General features: G+C 62.6%; 2 protein-coding genes across 2 annotated transcripts; one reads left to right on the top strand and one right to left on the bottom strand.

The window, feature by feature from the left end:
• Positions 1-19: 19 nt before the first annotated feature.
• METRN (meteorin, glial cell differentiation regulator) lies at positions 20-2,327 on the bottom strand (the record flags this gene model as incomplete). Its single annotated transcript, XM_079944512.1, has 4 exons — positions 2,069-2,327; positions 1,379-1,779; positions 413-472; positions 20-336 (listed from the first exon to the last, which is right to left on the bottom strand). Exons 1-4 carry the CDS (start codon positions 2,164-2,166, stop codon positions 20-22), a joined length of 876 nt encoding a protein of 291 aa, XP_079800638.1. The 5' UTR covers positions 2,167-2,327.
• Positions 2,328-8,748: 6,421 nt separating this feature from the next.
• FBXL16 (F-box and leucine rich repeat protein 16) lies at positions 8,749-20,388 on the top strand. Its single transcript, XM_079945222.1, has 6 exons — positions 8,749-9,034; positions 15,741-16,396; positions 17,128-17,636; positions 18,007-18,091; positions 18,406-18,469; positions 18,740-20,388. The coding sequence occupies exons 2-6, from the start codon at positions 15,755-15,757 to the stop codon at positions 18,886-18,888; spliced, it is 1,449 nt and encodes a 482-aa protein (XP_079801348.1). The 5' UTR covers positions 8,749-9,034; positions 15,741-15,754; the 3' UTR covers positions 18,889-20,388.
• Positions 20,389-20,853: the final 465 nt, after the last annotated feature.

Here is a 20,853-nt window from a genome sequence, read left to right as displayed (position 1 = left end):
CACCCTGCTCCCAGGCCCCTCAGTCCAGCACCACCTCACAGGGGTGGAGGTGGTCAGCATGGGCAGCCGTGTAGGCACGGCTGAATTCCTGGAAGCGGGGTGCACAGCCCAGCCAGGCCTCACCGAAGCGGCTCCAGCCCATGAAGAGGAAGGTGCCAGGGCCAGGGTGGACGCCGCAGTGCAGTGGGGTGCGAATGGAGGCCTGCGCCTGGCCCCCAGGGCCCCCCACCCGGAACAGCGGCAATGTCTGGCGGAGGACACGGGCGGCGGCCACGGTGATGACAGACTCCTGCAGCTCTGTGTCATGGGCAACCCCGTGGATGGTTCCATGGACCACTGTGGGGACACATGTTGGACAGTGGCATTCAGGGGAGGGCAGGCCCCTGGCTCGCCCCACAGCAGGGACACTCACCAAAGTCACTGGTGCACACGGCCAAGAGGAGCTCGGCATCACTGCAGGGTCTGCAGGCACCTGGCATGCAGGGGAGGTCATGAGTGGCAGCCCTGACCTCTCCAGGACTACCCGAGCCCTTCCCCAGCTGGACACAGGATAGAGAGGGCAAGCTACCAGACCCCCCTAAGGGCCTGATGGCAACTGGGGGTCTCAGGGACCATGTGTACACACCCTGAAGACACCCTGTACTGGGGGTGACACTGCAGGCTCGTGCATGCATCACACACGTGCACAGACATGGGCCTGGGGGCTGTGCCCAACATGCAGGCACGAAGACCCACCGAGCTGGAGCTCAAGGGTCTGGGTGCACGAGGCACATGCTCTTGAACACCCATCTCACAGGCAGCACCAGCACCCTTGGTCTCCCAGAGCTGCTTCCTGGGGCCCAAAGTCACCGGCCCAGCCCACGTGGCAGGAGGTTATGGTGGATTCGAGGGTCAGGAGACAGAGCAGAGACCCCCCATCCCCTGTGAGGTTAGGCTCCAAGCTCCAGGAGAGCAAAAAGCTGGGCCTGGTGCCCTGCCGGGAGGCGGGGCTGCATCTCCATGGTGACCGGGCTCACAGTGGACTTCTGTTGTATTGGGCTGGGGGAGGGGAGGGAGGTCACCGCTGGGCCAGGGAGCCCTGGACAGCTTTGGCCGTCATCCCCTCCCCCAACCCTTCAGGGACCAGGGGCCCGGGTTGCCCTGCCCGGCCTCCCCTTCCGGGATTCTGCCCTCTGTCAGCAATTTCCCTAACCCGCAAGGTGAGGGATTGCCCCTCCCCCCCACCTGTCCTGGCGCTGCTACTCACTAGCTGTGTGCCTTTGACAGGCTGCCTCGGTTTCTCCCTCTATGCAGTGGGGAGGACAGGCAGGTTCCCACCCAGCGAGGCCAGGAAGCGACTTCCCGACTCCCACCTGTCCCCACCCAGGCCTGCACTCACCATCCGCACTGAGGCCGTGGGCCTGCGGAGGCAGCTCTGGACGCCCGTCCTCCCGCAGTTCGAAACGGAAGGAGGCCACGCGACGGCTGATGTCGGGATGCGGGGTGGCCTGCAGGAAGAGGGCCCGGCGCTCGCGGGGACCCCAGCGCACGCATCGGCCCCCGGCCGGGCCTGGGCCCTCGGCCAGCAGCAGCTCCAGCACGCCGCCCGCCCGCTCCGCGAAGACTTGGGCGCCTGCGAAGGGCCGCGCCGGCCGCAGGCAGGCGATGCCGGGCCGCACGCCGGGGTCGGAGCCGCCCAGGGTGAGGCGCAGCGCCCCGGCCGGGTACAGCCACTCGATCCCGCCCTCCGCACAGGCCAGGGCGAGCTGTCCCACGCTGCCGGGCTCCTGGGTCAGGCCGCTGCGGACCGGAGGGTCGGCGCTGAGGCGGGCGGCCGGCGTCCACACCCGGCCAGCCCGCTTCCGCTGCACCCTCTCCCCGCAGCCATCAACAGCTGCGTCCACTTTGTGGAGAGGAAACTGAGGCCCAGCGTTCTGGGACTCGGCGGGGGGCGGGGAGGGCAAGGATTCGGTGCCGGGACGGAGCGCCCCCATCCCAAAGGGCTGGCGACACATCTTCCAGCCCCCTCCTAAGGGGTGCGCAGAGTCCCAGGGGGTTGACCCGCGCGGGGGTCCAGTGGGGCTCGTACCTGCCCCTCCAGCTGCAGCGGTCCTCCGAGTAGCCGGCGCGGGCGGCCGTGGCCAAGAGGCCGAAGCAAAGGGCGCAGAGCAGCGCCGGGGGCGGCATGGCGCGCGGGGACGCGCGGGGGCGCGGCGGGAGCAGCCGGGGCGTTGGCCCCGGCCCCGCGCAGCCCCCACCGCCCGCGCCTGCCGGCCGCCCACCCGACCGGGAGCCTGGAAGCTGCCGGGAGGCAGTGGGCGGGCCGAGCAGCCAATCGCGCCGCGGTGCCCGAACTTTCCACCAATTGCAGCGGCGCTCTCGGGGGTGGGAGGACCAGCCCGTGGCCCAGGAGGCGCTGGGGAGGGGGCTCCACGGCCGGACGTGTTCAGTGTCACCTCCTCGAGGTACCCCCCTACTTCCCCCGCCAACCCCCGCCTCCAGCCTCGCCTTGCTTGCAGTCCTGGTCGGGCCACTGTCCTCCAAGCCCTTGGCCAGGGTGGGGGTGGTGCCCACTGGAACCTCTGGGGGAGGGGAGTTCATCTGGGTGGCTCTCTCCAAGACTGGTACCTAGGCTTCCATCCCCCATCTCTCCCTAACCTGGCCCTGGTGACTTCCCACAGGCCACGCGGTAACCCAGCGATGAGAGTCCAGGCACTGGGGCTGCAGGCACCGTGGAAAAGCAGGAGCAAGGACAGCCCTGAGCCCCAGAATCAAGCCCCTAGTAGGTCGGGACAAGCTGAAACGGGGCCCACTCTCATAGAGGAAACCCCGCCCCCAATGCCAATGTGTAGGCTAGGGAGGAGGTGGGCAGTAGGTTGTCAGATGGCGACTGGAGAGAATGCCAGACAATGGGGAGGAGCAGACAGCCTTGGCCAAGGCCCTGAGGTGTGGACCCGGTGGATGGGACCCAAGAGCCTGGTGAAACCGTGGGGTCAGATTACAGAGGCCTTAGGCACAAACCCAGGACTCCAACCTCACACTGGAACCCTTGAGATCACTGAAAGCTTTAGCTGACATAGACTCTCTGCCGCCTGTGGGTGTGAAGGGTTTTTTTTGTGTTTTTTTTTTTTGGCTGTATTTGGGTCTTTGTTGCTGTGCGCGGGTTTTCTCTAGTTGCAGCGAGCGGGAGCTACTTTTCATTGTGGTGGCGGGCTTCTCTTGTTGCAGAACACAGGCTCTAGGCACGTGGGTTTCAGTTGTGGCACACGAGCCCAGTAGTTGTGGCTCGCGGGCTCTAGAGTGCAGGCTCAGTAGTTGTGGCGCACAGGCTTAGTTGCTCCGTGGCACGTGGGATCTTCCCTAACCAGGGCTTAAACCCGTGTCCCCTGCATTGGCAGGCGGATTCTTAACCACTGCGCCACCAGGGAAGCCCGGATGTGAAGTCTTTACCCCACTGTCCCCCCACCCCAGCCCTCCTGCTGCCCTGGGCCAGAAGTGCAGGCTGACAGATGAAGGCAGATGGCGCCAAGGGGAAGGGAGGCATTGGAGCCGCTGCCAGACTGAGCGTACCACTGCCCCCTCCCCTGGCTCCAGGGCCCTTCAGGGCCAAAGAGGGGCAAGGCATCCTCAGGGCTCAGCTGGCCCCTTGCCCTGGGCAAGGTGCGGTGGGAACCAGCCATCAATCACGATAGCCCAAAGGTGGACACAAGCCAAGTATCCATTGACAGATGATGGGTAGACAAAATGGGGTCTATCCATACCGTGGAATATTATTCTGGTTAAAAAGGAAGGAAATTCTGCCACATGCTACAACATGGATGAACCTAGAAGACATTATGTTCAGTGAAATAAGCCAATCACAAAAGGACAAATATAAGTCTATTCATTTGAAGTACCTAAAATAGCCAAATTCATAGAGAAAAATTAGAATGAAGGTTGCCAGGGGCAGGGGGATGGGGAGTTGGTGTTTAATGGGGACAGAGTCTTCAGTCTGGGAGACTGAAAACGTCCTGGGGATGGTGGTGACGGCTGCACAACAGTGTGACTGTACTTGACACTCCTGCACACTTAGACATGGTTAAGATGGTAAGTTTTATGTGTATTTTACCCAATTACAAATTTAAAAAGGGGTACACAGGGCCTGGCGCTGGGCACATAGAAGGCAAAAGAGGCCCCACTAGAAGGAAGGGAGCGGGCACCCCCATCAGCTGCCCTTGCTGAGACAGTGGGTCCACTTCTGGCGGGTCACTGGGGCCCTGACTGCTCTTGCACAGGCCTGGGAGGCGGACAGTGGGCTCCAGGCGCCCTCTGGTGGCAGTGTGAGGAGTCAGCCTCAGCCCCACCTCCCACCAGTCTGGGGCCCCTGGCTCCCCACCCTCCTCCTCCCCCAGAAAATGGGCTAGTGTCCGTGGGTGCCTGGAAGGGGTTCCTAAAGGGTGACCTAGTCTGGAAAGGACTGAGCTGTGGCCCCCCTCAACACCAGGCTTCCCCTGCCTTCTGCCGCAGCTGATTCTTCAAGGGGCCCAATGGTGATGCTGTCACCCACAGAAGACCACAGAAGGCTGCCTCTCCTCACAGCTCCTGGCCCCACGCCCTGTGGGTGCTTCCCTGAAGCACCCAGTGGCATAAGCCATTGGAGGTCTGCCACCCACAAGACAGGGCGCCCAGAAGGCCACGCCTGGCCTTGCTTGCTGCTGGTGCCGGAGCAGACATGCTCAGTAAATAACCTGGAGAGTGAGTGCATGGATCGATGAATGATACCCCAAATCTCAGGTAACTCCCTCAACATCTGTGCTCAGTTTGGAGGCTCCTTCAGCCTTTGGAGTGCCCCCAGCTCCAGACCCTTCAGTGCCCTGACCCTCCAAAATGGGCCTCTCTGCATTTCCACTCAAAACCCAAGTCCTGGCAGAGGACTGGAGCAGATGCTGGGACAAGGAGCAGTCCAAGTGAGCCCTGCCCTCCAGCAGGGGAGGCAACCCCACAGGGTAAGGGGCACAGATGAGGAGCACATGTGACCGAGGGGGGCGCTGGGCTGGTCCCGGGCCGGTGGGAGCAACACAAAGGCCAGACAGAGGCAATGGGGGTGGAGGGATGGGAAGAGTGCCCCAGGTCTGGATGGAGCTTAGGGCCAACCAGGGACAGGAAGCTGGCCAGTGGGAGGTGGAACTTGGCTTCGAGGGGACAGTGAGCCTAGCTCTTGAGGAAATGGTGAGAAAGCCCAAAAGGGTCAAGTTCTCCCAATTGTCCAAGACTTCCCACTTGGGCTCCCATTTCAGCAGAAGTGGGGGAGAGGGAGAAATGGGGGATAAGCAGAGGCCAGCTCAGCCTTGCCCCGAGCTGAGTCTGTGGCCGCCCAGGCCCCTGCAGCCAGGACCTCTTGAATGTGTGCTCTAGTTGGCCCAGGGCAGGGCGCTGCACCCCTTGCGGGGGCTGGGAGCATGGGAGCAAAGGACAACGGGGACAGTTCCCACAACTGAGAGCCAAGGGTGCCAGGAAGCTGCCACCAAGTGACACGCTCCAGTGGTGCCCACCATGAACACTGGCCTGGAATGCTCCTGACCAGCCTGACCTAGGGAGCCCTAGGGTGCTGGAGTGACCAGCCCTCCCAGAGACCCCATCAGGGAGACAGTCATATCTGCCAACTCTTCCCGGCAGCCTGAGCTGGTTCCGCTTCACCTGCACACACCCCCACCTCCACTCCCAGGTGGAATCTGGCCTTGCCCACCTATGAGCCTGTACCTTGGGACACATGACAAGTTTCCTCCCTTGATGAGAAATCCACCCCCCTCCCCGCCCCACATACACCTTGCATCTTCTCTAGGAGCCAAAAACGCAGCTGCAGACTGATTTGCAGCTGAGCTAAAAATAACTGCCAGGCTCCAGCCAGGGCCCGGGAAAATATCCCATTGCTAGGAGACGTTACTGGGAGACCGCCATTGCTAGGCAACAGGGTTGCCATGGTGACAGCTGGGCCCTGAGTCATCCTCAGCCCCGGCTGCTCCACCCCCCTGCCCCTGGTGAGTCGGGCCTGCGTCCCAGGAGGAGGGAAGGCAGGAAGCAGAAGCTAGAAGCAGCAGAGAGGCCTGCTGCCCACCGCCCGCCACCCACAGCTGCCAGGGCCACCCCACGCTGCGAGGTTCTCACTTCTGTGGGCGCCCATCTGGCTTCGGTGGTGAGGACTGGCAAACACACTTGTGGCCTTCCCACCCCACATGGTTCCCTCCCCAGGCACTCTCGGGGCTCCTGCCTCTGGGTGGGGAGCAGAGGCAGTGAGGGGCCCAGTGTCCATGTGGCCCCGCAGCTTCAGAGCAGGAAGCTTCAGAGCCGGCCTAATCACTAGGGAGCACGAGGCTCTCACCACCTGTGCTGCACTAGGATCTTCAGGGCAACCCCTTGGACCCCAGACTCATTTTCCAGGCAGGGAACTACTTGTCTGAGGCCCCATCCACAGAGAGGAGATTTGGGCCCAGGCATGTGGTTCCAGGGCACACGTATCACCCCAGAACTCCCAAGGAAAGGCCTGAGGACCTCCTGTGAGGAGCTTCAGGGAGTTTTAGAGCCACTGCCCCAGGCCTCCAGAGCCATGAGGGTGACCTCCATGGTGAGAAGCCCCACTCCCTGATGTGACAGTGGCTCCCTCTCTCATAGCCTTCCAAGGTCTCAGATCCTCACCCCCTCATGCTCCAGAGCTGGAAAGCCCTTGCTGCCTGGACTGGGGAGACTCCTCCATGCCTAGGCATCAAGACAAGGGGTGCTCCAGTTGAGGGGTGAAGGTACTCCAAGTGAGGGGATGCTCCAGGTGAGGGGATGCTCCAGATGAGGGGTGCTCCAGGTGAGGGGATGATCTAGGTGAGGGACATGGTGCCCTCCTGGCCCTGGAGGGAGGCCAGTGTAGCTGAGACTCCAAGAGCAAGAGGCCAGGTACAGGGCAAGGCTGTGGGCTGGCAGTGCCAGAGACTCAGGGCTTTGCAGGCTTCAGCAAAGAGCAGAGGGAGCCCTGGGAGCATGGGGATCGCATCTGCACTGTAAAGTGACCCCCCTGCACCTGGGAGAACAGGTGGGGGCAGAGGTGAGCAGGGCACAGGTGTTCAGGAGGCCCCCACAGAGTACGCATGTCCCTCTGAGCAAGAGCTCTTCGCTCAGATTCTCCCAAGGCAGGTGGCCTCTCAGGCCCCTTTGAGGGCATAACTTGCTCTCTGCCTGGGGCCCTGGCACTGCTGAGGGGCAAGAGCCCCTCAAAGTGCAAAGTGAAGTCCTGCCTACCAGTCAGGGCGCTGTCCACATCGGGGTCCATGCCGACCCACGCATGCTCTCATGGGGTGGAGGCTGAGCACACACTGGACGTTACCCGATGGGTCAGACAACAGTCTCCCGGTCACCCCGAAGTCTTCACGCACCCCCTGCCTGTCCCACCAAGCCTCCCCCTTTGATCAGTGTCAGCAGGATGGTGACTCTTAAGTCCCTGCCACACAGAAGAGCTGCCTTCACCCCCACCGGTGTCCCACACACAGCCAGAGTGGCACCCCCCAAACCAGCCAGGGACAGGCCAGGCTGCTCCCCCTCCACTGCCCTCACCTCACACCAGCCCCACTGGGTCCAGCTTCCTGTCAAAATGTTGCAAACAACAGCTGGTTTCATTTTCTGTTAAGGCTCTGGGGGGCGGGGGTGCTGCCTCTCTGCCCTGAGGCTCTTTCCCTGGTGTGAAAACCCAGCTTTGCTCTCCCTGCACCTGGTCCTTCTGCCTTCTCCACTCCCAGGAGGTCCCAGGATGGGCGATATTAGCCGCTGTCCTCTGCCCTGAGCCTGCTGGGAGGCCTGGCATCCCCAGTGGCCCAGACAGAGCCCTCCACACCCTCCCGCCAGACCCCACTGCCCCCCACCCAGCCTGCCCTATAGAGCTGCCACCACCGAGGCCTGCAACCCATTCCAGAGGGAACTTGCCTGGCTCCTTAGGCCTCAGGACCTTTGCACATCCCTTCCTGAACAACTTCGTCTGCCCTCTCACCCTTGGGGCACTCAGTTTAAGCGTCTTGTTTTCAGGAGCCCCACTCCCACCACCAACCTCGCGCGGTCACCATCACGTGACCCTCTTGAACGTTCACCGCACTCGTCACTCTCTGAAATGATCTACTGGTCTCTTGTTTCTCGGCTCTGCGGGTGTGCAACTGCGCTCCTCACTGAGGGAGGTTCCTGGGCCTGGCACCCCGCAGGTGCGCGGGAGATGCGAGGGCCGCTCAGGGGGCCTGGCCACCGGCTCCGCAAGAGGGGCCAGGAGGGGGAGGGTCGGACGGCCGGCGCCCAAAAGCTCGAGTCCTCTCCGCCCCGCAGGATTCGGGGTCCCCACAGCTCCGCAAAAGGCAGGGCTCGCACCACCCGGCTCTCCCTTTGCGCGCCCGGCCCTTCCTTCGCCTTCCTCCCTCTCCCGCCCTCCCCTGCCCTCCTCTCCCCTCCCCGACCCGCCGTGCGCCAGGGTTTGTTATTGTGCGGGCGCCCGCGGCGAGGGGAAGCGGGGGTGAGGTCCGGGCTGGCGCGTGCCCGTGCACGCCGCCGCGGGAGCGCGCTCTGCGCGCGGTAGGGCGCGGCGGGGCTCAGCATCCTCAGCGCCCCCGCCCGGGCTCGCCAACCCGGATTGGCTACCGGCAACGGGGGCGCGCGAGGGAGCGGCGCGTAAGGCCGGGCGGGGGGCGGGCGCGGCGCCGCCGGCGGCCGGGGAGGAGCGCGGGGAGGAGGGCAGAGGAGGAGGGCGGGGAGGAGGAGGGCGAGGGGAGGGAGGAGGCGCCCGCCCGGCTCCCTGCAAAGCGGCCTTATTTATCTGGGCACAGCCTCAGCCTCCCTGGTGGGAGGCTCGGGGCGGCCGATCCTCTCCCACCCGGGAGCTCTTCTTCGAGGCGCGGCAGAGGGGGCCCGGCCAGGCCGGGCGCGGGGCGCGGCCGGGCCCTGCCTGCCAGACCAGCACCTCGGCCGCCTCCCCGCTTCGCCGGTGCCCATGCCGGGCTCCCCATGACGGGAGGACGCCCGGTGGACAGCGTGGCATGAGCCAGGAGCCCGGGCCCAGGTAAGGTGTGTGTGCCGGGCCAGGCTTACAGGGCGGGTAGGGGGCCAGGCCACAACACCGCGGAGGCCACAATGAGGACGACGCGGGGAGGGGGCTTGGGACAGCGTCGCCGCCACCCCCGGAGGGCTTACGTAACCGCAGCCCCTTCCCTGGCTGCTGCAGCTGGGCCTCCAGCCCTGCCAGGCCTTCCCGCAGCCCTTCACCCCAGTGGCTGGCCTGGTCGAGGCTCGATCCCCATGGCAACTGGACCAAGGCTGGGGGTCGGTGCCACGGTGCTGTGCCCCTGTGGAAGCCGAATTGCAGGACCCCAGTTGGGTTGGCTGGGTGAGGTCCTGGACCCCACTGCACTCTGGGCTCCCCACCCCAGCACCATTAGCCCCTGCCCCTGTGAGACAGGTGTTATATACAATTACACTCCAGGAGGAGCTTGTGAACGTGTGGCCCGGTGGCTGATCTGCCTCTGGACACCTGAACCTGGCCCTGTTTGGAGCTGCCACAGTGGGAAGACGAGGCGAAGGGAGGGGGCTGGCCACGTGCCTGGCTCTGGAGGAGGGGTTGGGCGATGTCCAAGGCTGAAGGGCCCCAGAAGGAGAACTGGGCACCCTGAGACTGCTGGGGGAGGGTCTTGTCCTTCTGGGAGTTTGAGTGGGTGGGGAGAGTCCCCACCCATGACCCCAGAAGGAGAGAAGGCCTGGTTGTTGGAGCCCAGTGGCCACTCCTCCAGCCCCTCCCAGCCTCTGCACAGGAAGCCTTCCCTCCACGGAGAGGGCAGACGCTACATGCTGCTTCACCTGCCGCCTCCGAGGGCCCACTGACCAGGGTCAGCTCAGGCCTCCCCGGGGCCACGTGGGGCATGGGGCCCTTTCTTCCAGCAGGCTCCTTTGAGAGATACTGGACAGCAGCCTTGGAGCAGAAGGCCTGAGCTAGCTCAGGACCTTGAGAGGTTTGGGGTCCCACAGGCCAGGGCAGAGGCCTGATGGAGACCCACTGGCTTGGCAGGAGGTGGCCATAGGGCTGGACCGAGTGCTATCTGGGGAGGAGGGAAATTCAAGCCCCAGTCATAAACACTGGCAGAGCAGGGAGGGCTGTTCAGCCCTCAGGGACCCCAGGATTCATCTGGCCCAGTGCCTGCCGCGTCCACAGCCTGGCCTGGCTCCCCCACCTCTACCACCCCTCGCCTTGGGAGGCCTATGGGCACCTCTAACGCTGGGGAGGTTCATGGGACAGATGCCACCCTGCAGCTCACACCCGCTTCCAGGGCACTTGCATGAGTCCTGTTTCCCACTGCTCAAAAGGAAACAAGTGGCCCCGAGGTCAGGGCACCTGGGACACTCAAGACAGCTGGGCCTCAGGCAGGCCTTCTCAGCCAGGGAGACACCTCACCTGGAGGTCGGGGAAGGGGTTCCTTGGCTGGCGCTGTCAGCTCTCCACAGCCCCCATCTTGTCACACGTGGGAGCTTGCTGCTGCGTCTCAGAGGGCTGGCTCAGGGGAAGAGCGACGGTGGCAGCAAAGGAAGCACTATGGGGTAAGTGGGTGGCCCAGAACCTTCCTTACCAGTGGCCCGGGAGGGGCCTTAGCCAGACCAGCTGCAGAGGGTGGGCTCAGGCTACATTCCTTCCCTTGGCAGTGTTTGAGGCACTAGATGCCCCAGGCCTAGGCCCTGTGGGGCTCAGGTCCTTCAGAGCAGAGAGGCCAAGATGAGGACTGAAGCCCAACACCCACCCCCGAGGCACCCGGCCCCACATGGCTGAGCTGCCCTGAGTTTGGCCTCAGGACTTGGTCTGCTGAGCACCGACTCAGGTCTCTCCTGAGGCCCACGTGCTCCCTTCCCAGAGCCCCCACTGCACGGGTGGGGCAGCCCGCACCCCAGAAGCATCTCCGAGCTGGGGGCGGGAGGGGAGCGCTGCTGCTAGGACGTGTGCAAAGTGGCAAGGATGTGAATGTGCCTGAGTCACAGGGCTTGTCATGGAATTTGTCAGCCTGCGCTGTGTCCCCAATCCCAAACTATCCTAGTTGTCACCCCAGCCCCTGGGGCCAGCACTGCAGATCGACCTGATGTGAGTTTTTCTGGCTACCAATGCCCTGCCCAGCTCCATGGTCTTCAGCTAGCAGGGAGAACTGGTCAGTGCAAGTTCTACTGGGGCCGGGCCCCCCAGCATCCAGGGCACACTGCATTACGTGGGGGTATCAGGGATGGAGGAAGAGACCTCTGAGCTTAGGGCCATGAGGAGTGGGGGGTTTCCTGGGCATGAGCAATCTAAAAGAAGAGTGTGCCAGTGGTTGACATCAGCTTGCAGCCTCTGGAAGGAGCACAGGGGCATGACAGGGGCACGCTGGGAGAGACCCCAGCGGAGGGACCCAGGCTGGAAGGGCACAGGGACTGAAGCAGAACAGAGCAGAGAAAAGAGGCAGCAGCAGGCTGGTGGGGGCCCGGGGCTGCCCTCTGGACCACCATGCCTGGCCTGAGTCTTGGGGTCAAATCCCAGCTTTGTACAACTTCTGAAAATTCACTGTCCGAGCCTCTCTCTCCCCACTTGTGGTCAGGCAGTGTTTGATGGGCTCAGACCAGCATTGGGTGGAAGGGGGGGCACGTGGTGCTGGGAAGAGCAGAGCAGGACCAGGCTTCCCTCCCTTCTGGTGCTTCCTGTCCCCTGCCCCCCAGGTCTTCCTTAACTCTGCAGCTCTCGGGGGGGGGGGGGAACTCAGTCAAAAAGGAAACATGAGCCGTCCTCTTCCCAAAGGTCAGAATAACGGCAAGGCCCACCCCAAGCCCCAGGGTCTTGGGAGCCTTCTCAGGGACTCTGGCACCAACCCCTCCCTCCCCTATGGACACTGGCCTCTGTCACCAGGACTGACAAGCTGAGCTACAGCTTCTCCACTGACTGCCTTCCATCCCGCCTCCTGGGCCTCTGTCAGCTGCACCCCTTTCTGCATGACCCTGATAAATGGACTGCCATTCTTTTCATTCAGCAAGCACTCAGAGGCCACTCAGTAGTCACGCTGTCTGTCCTCAAGGAGTCCCCAGCCAAGGAGAGGCAGACAGGTAGACGGTGATGATAATGCACGTGATGGCGGAGACTCTGGTTATGCTTCCCCGGTGCTGGGGGTCCCCCAGGGAGGGGCAGGGGCAGTGCTCACACTGAAGGATGGAAGAGAAGGAGCTGGCAGGGTTACGGAGCAGGGAGGCCTACTGAGCAAGCAGGGGGACCAGCATGTGCCCAGGCAGAGAGGGGAGGGGAGGAGGAATGCAGGACAGAGGGTCTGGCTGAACTGTAGGGTCAGGACGAAAAGGGGCTAGAAGTGAGGCTGTGAGGTGGACTTGCTGAGTCTCGGGGCCCAGTGACCTGACTTGCAGGAGAGGCAGCTCCTTATGAAGCCCCAGCATGGCAATCTGCAGACCCTTAGCCTGGAAGCCACCAAGGTCTGGAGTCCTCCCGCGAGCCCCTGGGACCCCCCCATGCTTCACATGAGTCTGCTGGGGAAACACAGAGGCATGGTTAGCTCTCCCAAGTGGCACCCTGATCCAGCTCTGGCTCAGGCTGATGAGGACAAGACAACTAAAGTAGTGACCATCACCTCCCTCCTTCTGGGGTGAACCCAGGACCCTCGAGCCCCTGCAGCCTATCCCAGGAGGAGGCCTCCCCCAGAACTCCACTCCACACAGAGACACAACACACCAGGGGCTGAGGCTAAGAATAGTGCAAGCCTGACCATCTTATTTTAAAAGCCTCTTTTCCTGGCGTTAGCTTCTCGTGCTTATCCCTAAAGGGGAAGTAGTCCCCAGTGGACTGGCAGCTGCCCCTGCCCCATCCTGGCAGGAAAATCCAAGCAGGTCCTCCTAGCCCCACTGGGGGCAGCGGGGGCAGGTACCAAGAAGGTGGGAGGCTCTGCAACCCGTCTGGCTGGGGGGGTGGGGCCAGGGTCAGGGCCAGGCAGAGGGGCCCTCATCCCAGCCCCCCAGGGACCTCTTGCCTAACTGGCAGGCACACCCATTTCCAAAGTGAACAGTGAGCATTCTCCCAAAGCCCTGACCCCTGGGCTAATGTGTGGCTGTTTCCAGTTTTGAGCTAAAGAGCCAGGGCTCAGGCTGGGTGAGAGGCTTAAGGATGAGGAGCAGCTGGAGCACAGGAAGACCGTGGACAAGGCTGGGGAGCAGCAGGGCCGCCTCTGTGGGAAGGCAGCTCCAACCCAGGGCATATATGGGGGGGTGGTGCTGACCAACAGGCTGACCAGTGCCTTCTGGCCGGGGATGGGGTGTGGGATGAGGGGCAGTCAGGCCTTGGACACGCCTCACAGGCTGCTGCGGGCCATCTTTGGCATGGCCCCTCCCTCCTGTGTACTCTTTTCCATGGGCCAGTTCCACCCTGAGGTCTGGAGGGTGGGGATGGGACTGTGGGTGTATGCAAATGTGAGCTCCTGTGGGGGACGGGAAGGGAGCCCCGCAGATGCCCGGGGCATACACGTGATCCCCCCAACTCAGGCGCTCCACGTGCACACCCATGGCTGGGAGAATTTTCAACCTAAATCGGCACTGCTCTTGAGTTATTTCTCCCCTGGTGCCGCCTCCGCCGCCTCCTCCTCCGGATCTTAGCCGAGCGGGCGTCTCCTCCCCCCGCCCCACACCCCAAGCCTCCAGGGCCCCTCCCAGCTCCAGCTGAACTGGGTTTGCCGGGCCGTACCCCTCCCTACCCCACCCCGCCGCTGTCCGTGGTGGAGCGGGCCGGGACTGGCGTGGCCTCCTAGCCCGCGCGAGGCGGCTGGAGGGGCGCTGTCCATGGTGCTGCCTCCGGGCGTCAGGCCGGCCGCGCCTGCTCTGCAGAAAGCCGGCGTGCCCTGCTCTGGGGACACAGAAGGTATTCAGGCTGGGGCTACCCCTCTGTACCCAGCACAAACCGCAGGAGGGAGTTGCCAGGATAGCCTCTCCACTGGCCCCAGTAGTGGGGCAGGGGCAATTGTGGGCTTCATCCTGTCCCCCATGAGGCACTGCTGTCCCAGGATGGTCCCCTCCTATGTACTGGCATTAAGCGATATCGGGCAGCCCTCATGTCAGGCCACTCCTGCCACTGTGGGCCAACTGTACCTCCTGGGAACCTCCGGTTCCTAATCTGAAAACGGTGGTAACAGTAGTGCTTTCCCCTGTGCCCCCCACCCAGGCTGCTGTAAGGTTGAAATACACAATTATCCCAGTGGGCATTCAGCAAATGTTGTCAGGGATGTCGTGTATCAGCCAGTGTGAGGCTGCTACTACCCGGTCATGAGCTGTAGTGAAGGGGCAGCCAAGGTGTGGGAGCCTCCTCGGGGGAGGGAGGCCCTGGGGTGGACTGCCAGCCTGAAAGTTCATGGCTACCAGGGCAGGAAGGCCTTTGGACCCAAAGCTGGTTGGCAGCCATGAGGGCCACATGTTACAGTAAGACCCTTGGACCCAGCCCAGGATGCACCCCCTCCCCAGGTGTGGAATACTGGCAAGTGTTGTCCTGTCCAGGGCTTGGACGCCAGTGGAGGGTGTGGTACTGGGAAGAGCAGGGCAGGACCACTGGCTCCCCTCCCTCCTGGGGTCTCCTGTCCGCTCACCCTTTGGCCAGCAAGCTCACTATGAGCCATGCACTGCACGTAGTCCTTGTCACATGCTGTCCCGTGGGGCAGTATCGTCACTTCCCAGGCTTTGAAGTGAGGAAAGTGAGGTTTGGGGAAGGAAGTGGCTCCCCAAAGCCACATAGCCAGAGTGGGGTGAGCCACTGGGTATGCTGCCTCCTCGCTGAATGTCTGAGGTGGGGATGGGCAGGAGATCTAGAATGTGGGACAGATGGTAGCGCTGTGGGGGTCCTGCTGCCCCTTCTCTCCAGGTTGTCTGTGCCCAGTGCCCTCTGCCACCCATTCACAGCCTTGGAGGCCTGAGGAGGGGAGCTGGGGGTTGGTCTCAGCCCCCACCCTGTGGGAAGCTCCCTACGCATAGCCTTCCACAGCCAGCTCAGTGTCCATGTCTTGGCTCCACCACTTACTATGACCTCAGGCAAGCAACTCATGCTGCCTCAGCCATGATTTCCTCATCTGTACAGTGGGTACAGTCATCGTCCTCAGTGGGTTGAGTGGAGGATTAAAGAAACAGTATGTGTGCAGGGCTCACTGTGCTGGCATCACGGTAAGCACCCTGGGAAGACACCTGCCCTTTCTCTCAGTAGATTCTGAGCCACAGAACCTCCTGTAGCCACTGAGATTCTCAGAGGCTGGTATGTGAGTCTCAGATGGCTTACTCAAACCACTCCAGACAGCTACGCTGGCACCCCATAGAGGAGTGGCCAGAGAATGCCCCAAACCCTCAGTTCCCCAGCCCCTGTCCAGCAGAGGCAGGCCTGGCAGACATTGATGGTGAGCAGCAAAGGTAAAGGGAGCAGTCATGGGCGAATGTCCCTCCATCTCTGTTCTGTCATCTGTAAAATGGGAGCCATAGTGCCTAGGTATCGAAAAGCTCTGTGAGTGGGTGGAGGTTGAGCTCAGTGCATACAGTAGGTGCTCAAGGAGTGTCGTGGTCATGACCAGCCCTGCCTTCCTGTAACTGCTCAGTCAGGGAGGGAGGGACTTACACTCAGATCCTTTCTGTTGGGTGGTTCTGGGAATGGCATGGGAGGGGACGCCCATGGATGGAAAGGAGTTCAGTTCTGCCCTGGCAGCAGACTCACTACCCTCTCTCCTGGACACTGTCTGCAGACCGAGCGAGGAAGATGTCGAGCCCGGGCGTCGACGGCGACCCCAAGCCTCCATGCTTGCCTCGCAATGGCCTGGTGAAGCTGCCAGGCCAGCCGAACGGCCTGGGCACAGCCAGCATCACCAAGGGCACGCCGGCTGCCAAGAACCGCCCCTGCCAGCCACCCCCGCCCACCCTCCCACCACCCAGCCTGGCTGCCCCACCGCCCCGGGCTGCTCTGGCCGGGGGCCTGTGCCCCCAGGCAGGGCTCCCCCTTGGTGGACCAGCCTTAGCCCCAGTGCCCGGGCCCCCAGTAGAGCGGCCGCCACTGGCCACAGACGAGAAGATCCTCAATGGCCTCTTCTGGTACTTCTCAGCTTGCGAGAGGTGCGTGCTGGCCCAGGTGTGCAAGGCCTGGAGGCGTGTGCTCTACCAGCCCAAGTTCTGGGCAGGCCTCACGCCTGTGCTGCATGCCAAGGAGCTCTACACAGTTCTGCCTGGAGGTGAGAAGGAGTTCGTGAACCTGCAGGGCTTCGCAGCACGTGGCTTTGAGGGTTTCTGCCTGGTCGGTGTCTCCGACCTGGACATCTGTGAGTTCATCGACAACTATGCCCTCTCCAAGAAGGGTGTCAAGGCCATGAGCCTCAAGCGCTCCACCATCACTGATGCCGGCCTGGAGGTGCGCACCACCACTGGCCCAGAAGGGCAGGGATGGGGGGCAGGGCCAGGCAGCAGCCACTCAGCACATGTGGGGGGAGTAGGAAGAAGCTTGGGCACACAAGCAGCAAAGCAGCCGAGGGTGGGGTCGGTGTCCTGAGGAGGAGTGTAGCTCTGGGGTGGGGGGAGCAGGACTGGCTACATAATTTGGGGGACCAAAATGAAAATTCGGGTTCCTTGTTCAAAGATGACTAAGAATTTCAAGACAGCAACAGCAAAGCAGTCAATTAAATGCGAGGCCATGCATGCCCAAGAAGCTCACATTGGGTAGGGAGGATGCTGGAGGAGGTGGGAGAAACGGGCAAAGGTCAGAGGAGCAGCTGTGGAGGCAGCCCCTTCCCCGGGACCTGGACTCTTAACATCACATCATTAACACCTATGGCTCTGAGCACCTGCTCTGGCCAGGCCCTGGACTCCCAGGCCCCCTGTGCCCTGCCTCCTCTTTTAGATGTTGTTCAAGTGTAACGAACACACTGTAAAGTGCACTTGTCAGAATACAGCTTGATGCATGTTTACACCATATACACGCTTAAAAACACAGCTTCCTGCCCCTCGGTGGGCTCCTTCTGCTCTGTCTCCTACCATCCTCACCACGCCCTGGGGGAAGGGGCGTGTCTGGGGAAAACGTGGTAGGGTTGCACCCTGGCGAGGGGGAGGTCGGGGCCCCCTGACCCCGCGCCTGCCCGCCCTCAGGTGATGCTGGAGCAGATGCAGGGTGTGGTGCGCCTCGAGCTGTCAGGCTGCAACGACTTCACCGAAGCTGGGCTGTGGTCCAGCCTGAGCGCGCGCATCACCTCGCTGAGTGTGAGCGACTGCATCAACGTGGCCGACGACGCCATCGCGGCTATCTCTCAGCTGCTGCCCAACCTGGCTGAGCTGAGCTTGCAGGCCTACCACGTGACGGACACAGCACTGGCCTACTTCACGGCACGCCAGGGCCACAGCACGCACACGCTGCGCCTGCTCTCCTGCTGGGAGATCACCAACCACGGCGTGGTCAACGTGGTGCACAGCCTGCCCAACCTCACCGCACTCAGCCTCTCTGGCTGCTCCAAGGTCACCGACGATGGTGTCGAGCTTGTGGCCGAGAACCTGCGCAAGCTACGCAGCCTCGACCTCTCGTGGTGCCCACGCATCACCGACATGGCGCTCGAGTACGTGGCCTGCGACCTGCACCGCCTGGAGGAGCTCGTGCTGGACAGGTGTGCGCGTCCCCCACCCCGGGGCCTTGGAGGGCAGGGCTGGGCGAGGCCTGCCGGACCTCTAAGCAGGGAGCCTAGTGGACTAGTGGACAGGCCTATAGCTAGAGTAGGGCTGCAGCAAGGGGGGGCGGGGCCCTCATAAGAGGCCTGCCTAGTGTGGGCTATAACACGAGAGCAGGGCTGAGCTATGTCCCGCCAGTAGGGAATACCACCGAGGGGTCAGGTGGGGGCGGAGCCTGGTGGGGCGGGGCTATGGAAAGGGCGGGGCATGTTGGGGCAGGAGGGGAGTTCACGACCGGGACACTTCGGGAAAAGGAGGAAGGGGTCGGGTGTTTTGAAGGTGGGCAGCCTCCTTCTGTTGCGACCACAGGTGTGTACGCATTACGGACACTGGCCTCAGCTATTTGTCCACCATGTCGTCCCTTCGCAGCCTCTACCTGCGATGGTGCTGCCAGGTATCAGCCCTCCATGCCTCCAGAGATTGGGGAGTAGGCAGGGGAGGTGGGGGGCACGGGGAAAGCCTCCACCCAGACAAGCCGCTGGCCTGCACCCGGCCCGCTCAGATCCTGTAATGAAGTCTGGGATCCCTCCACACCCAAGCGGCCGACGTAAGCGAAGCGCAAAGAGTCCCCAGGGCCTCACCGACTCCGTGGGGAACTGAGAACCCCCGTTTTGAACCCACCCCCTGCCCCCTATGGCCTGACCCCAGGAGTGGGGCTCCCTCGGGGCGCGAACGGAAGTAGTTAACTCGCCCCGCCTTCCCGCCCAGGTGCAGGACTTCGGGCTGAAGCACCTCCTGGCCATGAGGAGTTTGCGTCTCTTGTCTCTGGCAGGTGAGACCCCCCCCCCCACGCCGTCCTCCTGGGCAGTGACCACCCACCCCCATTAGTCCGACTCCGCCAGCCCTGCCGGGTCCCCTGTGCAGACCCATACCTGGTGCTGACTCGCTGCGTCCCAAGTCCCAGTCAGAAGGCGGAGACGCCGGGCAAAGTTTAGCCCGGCCTGCTCCTGCCCGGCCCCCGAGCTCCCTCCCCCCAGCCCCGCCCTCCGGAGCCCTCGGGCCGCGCCCACTCAGCCGCCGCCCCGCCTCCCGCCCGACGCAGGCTGCCCGCTGCTGACCGCCACCGGGCTGTCGGGCCTGGTGCAGCTGCAGGAGCTGGAGGAGCTGGAGCTGACCAACTGCCCTGGGGCTACCCCCGAGCTCTTCAAGTACTTTTCGCAGCACCTGCCCCGCTGCCTCGTCGTCGAGTAGCGCAGGGCCTCCCCGCCTCTCGGCCCCTCGCTCTCCTCCCGGCCCCGCCTCGAGCAGGGAGGGCGGTGGGCGGGCCAGCCCCGCGCACGCACGCACGCTCGGGGAATTTGTGCATGCCCCTCGCACCCGCAACTGCACGCCCGCCCTCCACCACGCCACAGCCGCAGCCATCCTTTGCCCGCCCGCTGGGTGCGGGGGGCTGGGGCTCGGTCCTGCGGGCGCTTTGAGCTCGTCAGACGGCCGCCCCTACCGCCTTCCCCGCCACACTCCTCTCTGTCTCCCCGCTGTCCCCCCCACCCCTGGCAGGGCCCAGGGGGATTGAGGGGAGCTGGGTCCCCTCAGGACACGGGGGCCCGGAAGAGACCCTAGGGCTTCCCGCATTTTCCACTGCACCGCGCCTGGAGCCCTCCGAGGGGTGCGAGGGGAAACAGGCCGCCGCCAAAGCCATGGCCCGCCCAGGAGCCCAAGTCCCACCCGCCCTTCCCCCACCTCATACCAGCCTGACCCCAGCGACCTCCCCTCTTCTTTGCCGCTGTGTGAGACAGGCCGTGCTCGTCCCACCCCCATACACAGGCCTAAGGTCCTTGGGCCCTGGCCAGGCTAGGGCAGAACTGGATTAGGAGAGGGACCGCTGGGCTGACAGTGACCCTGGCATAATCAACATTAGCCCAGCTGGCTCCAGTCCACCTCAACCCAGGGGTGGTAGAGCTACCTTGAGAGACCTGAAGCTGGAGCGACCATCTGGGCCTGCAGGCCTTGGGAGCAGTCCTGGCTGGACCCTGCCCCGCAGCCCCTGTAGCCAGCTGGGCCCAGGCCCCTCAGCATCACACTTCACCCAGGGCAGGTATCCGTCAGGTGGAAGCTGGGAAAGGGGGCCCCAGCCAGCGGCTCCGATCTTCCAGTGGCCAGCTCACCCTCAACACCCAAAGGAGGGAGGGCTCCTTTCTAGCCTCACACCCCTCCCCAGCTTCCCAAACTTCTACTTGCCCACATGGGTTCACCGTGTTCTGTCCAATCCCAAGATATTGGGAGGTCCCGGGGGTGCTGGCACATCTTGGCAATTACTGAGGAGGGGGCTGGGACCCCTTTCCATCCCAACCTTGAGCCCCAGGATATACAGCACCCACATCCAATCTTGGGACACTCCCCCCACCCCCCATCCGGTTGGAAGAGAGTAACCAGTTTCCAGAGAGCCAGAGAGTGAGAGAGAGAGAGAGAGAAAGAGCGAGCGAGAGATGCTGTTGAAGAGAAACAGTTCAACAGCCCAAAGATTTCCCTGCCCCTGGAGCGCTGGCCAGAGGCTCCAGGGCTGAGGTGGTCAGGAGCCAGTTTCTTCAGCCCCTCCTCCCCACAGCTCCCTAGTGGGGAGGGGCAGCTGTCCATTTGTCCAAAGTATTAATGCAACTGAAGCTGTGATATTTCCAACGACTGTAGGAGGAAAAATTAGGGGGAGAGAGGAAAACAAAACCAACCAACCCCTAAAATCATTTTCTTATTGTACATACGACCTCATTCTCCTGTATATGCGGAAGATATAACCTTATATTTGGTAAGTGTTTCTTGTGCTATTTTATCACGTGACCTGTTTATAAAAATATATATTAAAAAAGTTGTAAAAACACATGTCTGATTTGGTTTTAGGTCATGACGCCATGGTGGGGGGAAGGTGTAACTGTCCTGAGTGGCCCAAGTCTGAATTTTTGTGCACCTCTCAACTCATCAGACTTACTGGTTCTTTCAACAAACGTGCAGAGGCTGGTAACACTGTGCCAGACTGGAAACCCAGCAGCGACCAACAGAAGGTCCCTAACCTCTCACTGCTTCAGAGGGGGAGAGACACTAAAATTATTACACATAACATTCCCTCCAAAATATCTAGGATCTAGCCTATCCTTCCAGAAGGGCAAAAATGAGGCCTGTTTCAGGCACAGGGTAACTAAGGATAGGAATGGGTCAGGGATATCC

This window comes from Stenella coeruleoalba (assembly GCF_951394435.1).
Source record: "Stenella coeruleoalba genome assembly, chromosome: 15".
Taxonomy (NCBI): domain Eukaryota; kingdom Metazoa; phylum Chordata; class Mammalia; order Artiodactyla; family Delphinidae; genus Stenella; species Stenella coeruleoalba.
The sequence above is the reverse complement of the archived record's forward strand: the minus strand, read 5'-3'. Positions and strand labels throughout refer to the sequence as shown.

Bases quoted from the DNA above. Each gene is read 5' to 3' on its own strand.
- FBXL16 (XM_079945222.1), top strand. From the start codon at position 15,755: ATGTCGAGCCCGGGCGTCGACGGCGACCCCAAGCCTCCATGCTTGCCT. The intron at 16,397-17,127 runs GTGCGCACCACC...GCCCGCCCTCAG, and splicing joins TCACTGATGCCGGCCTGGAG to GTGATGCTGGAGCAGATGCA. The intron at 18,092-18,405 runs GTATCAGCCCTC...CTTCCCGCCCAG, and splicing joins ACCTGCGATGGTGCTGCCAG to GTGCAGGACTTCGGGCTGAA.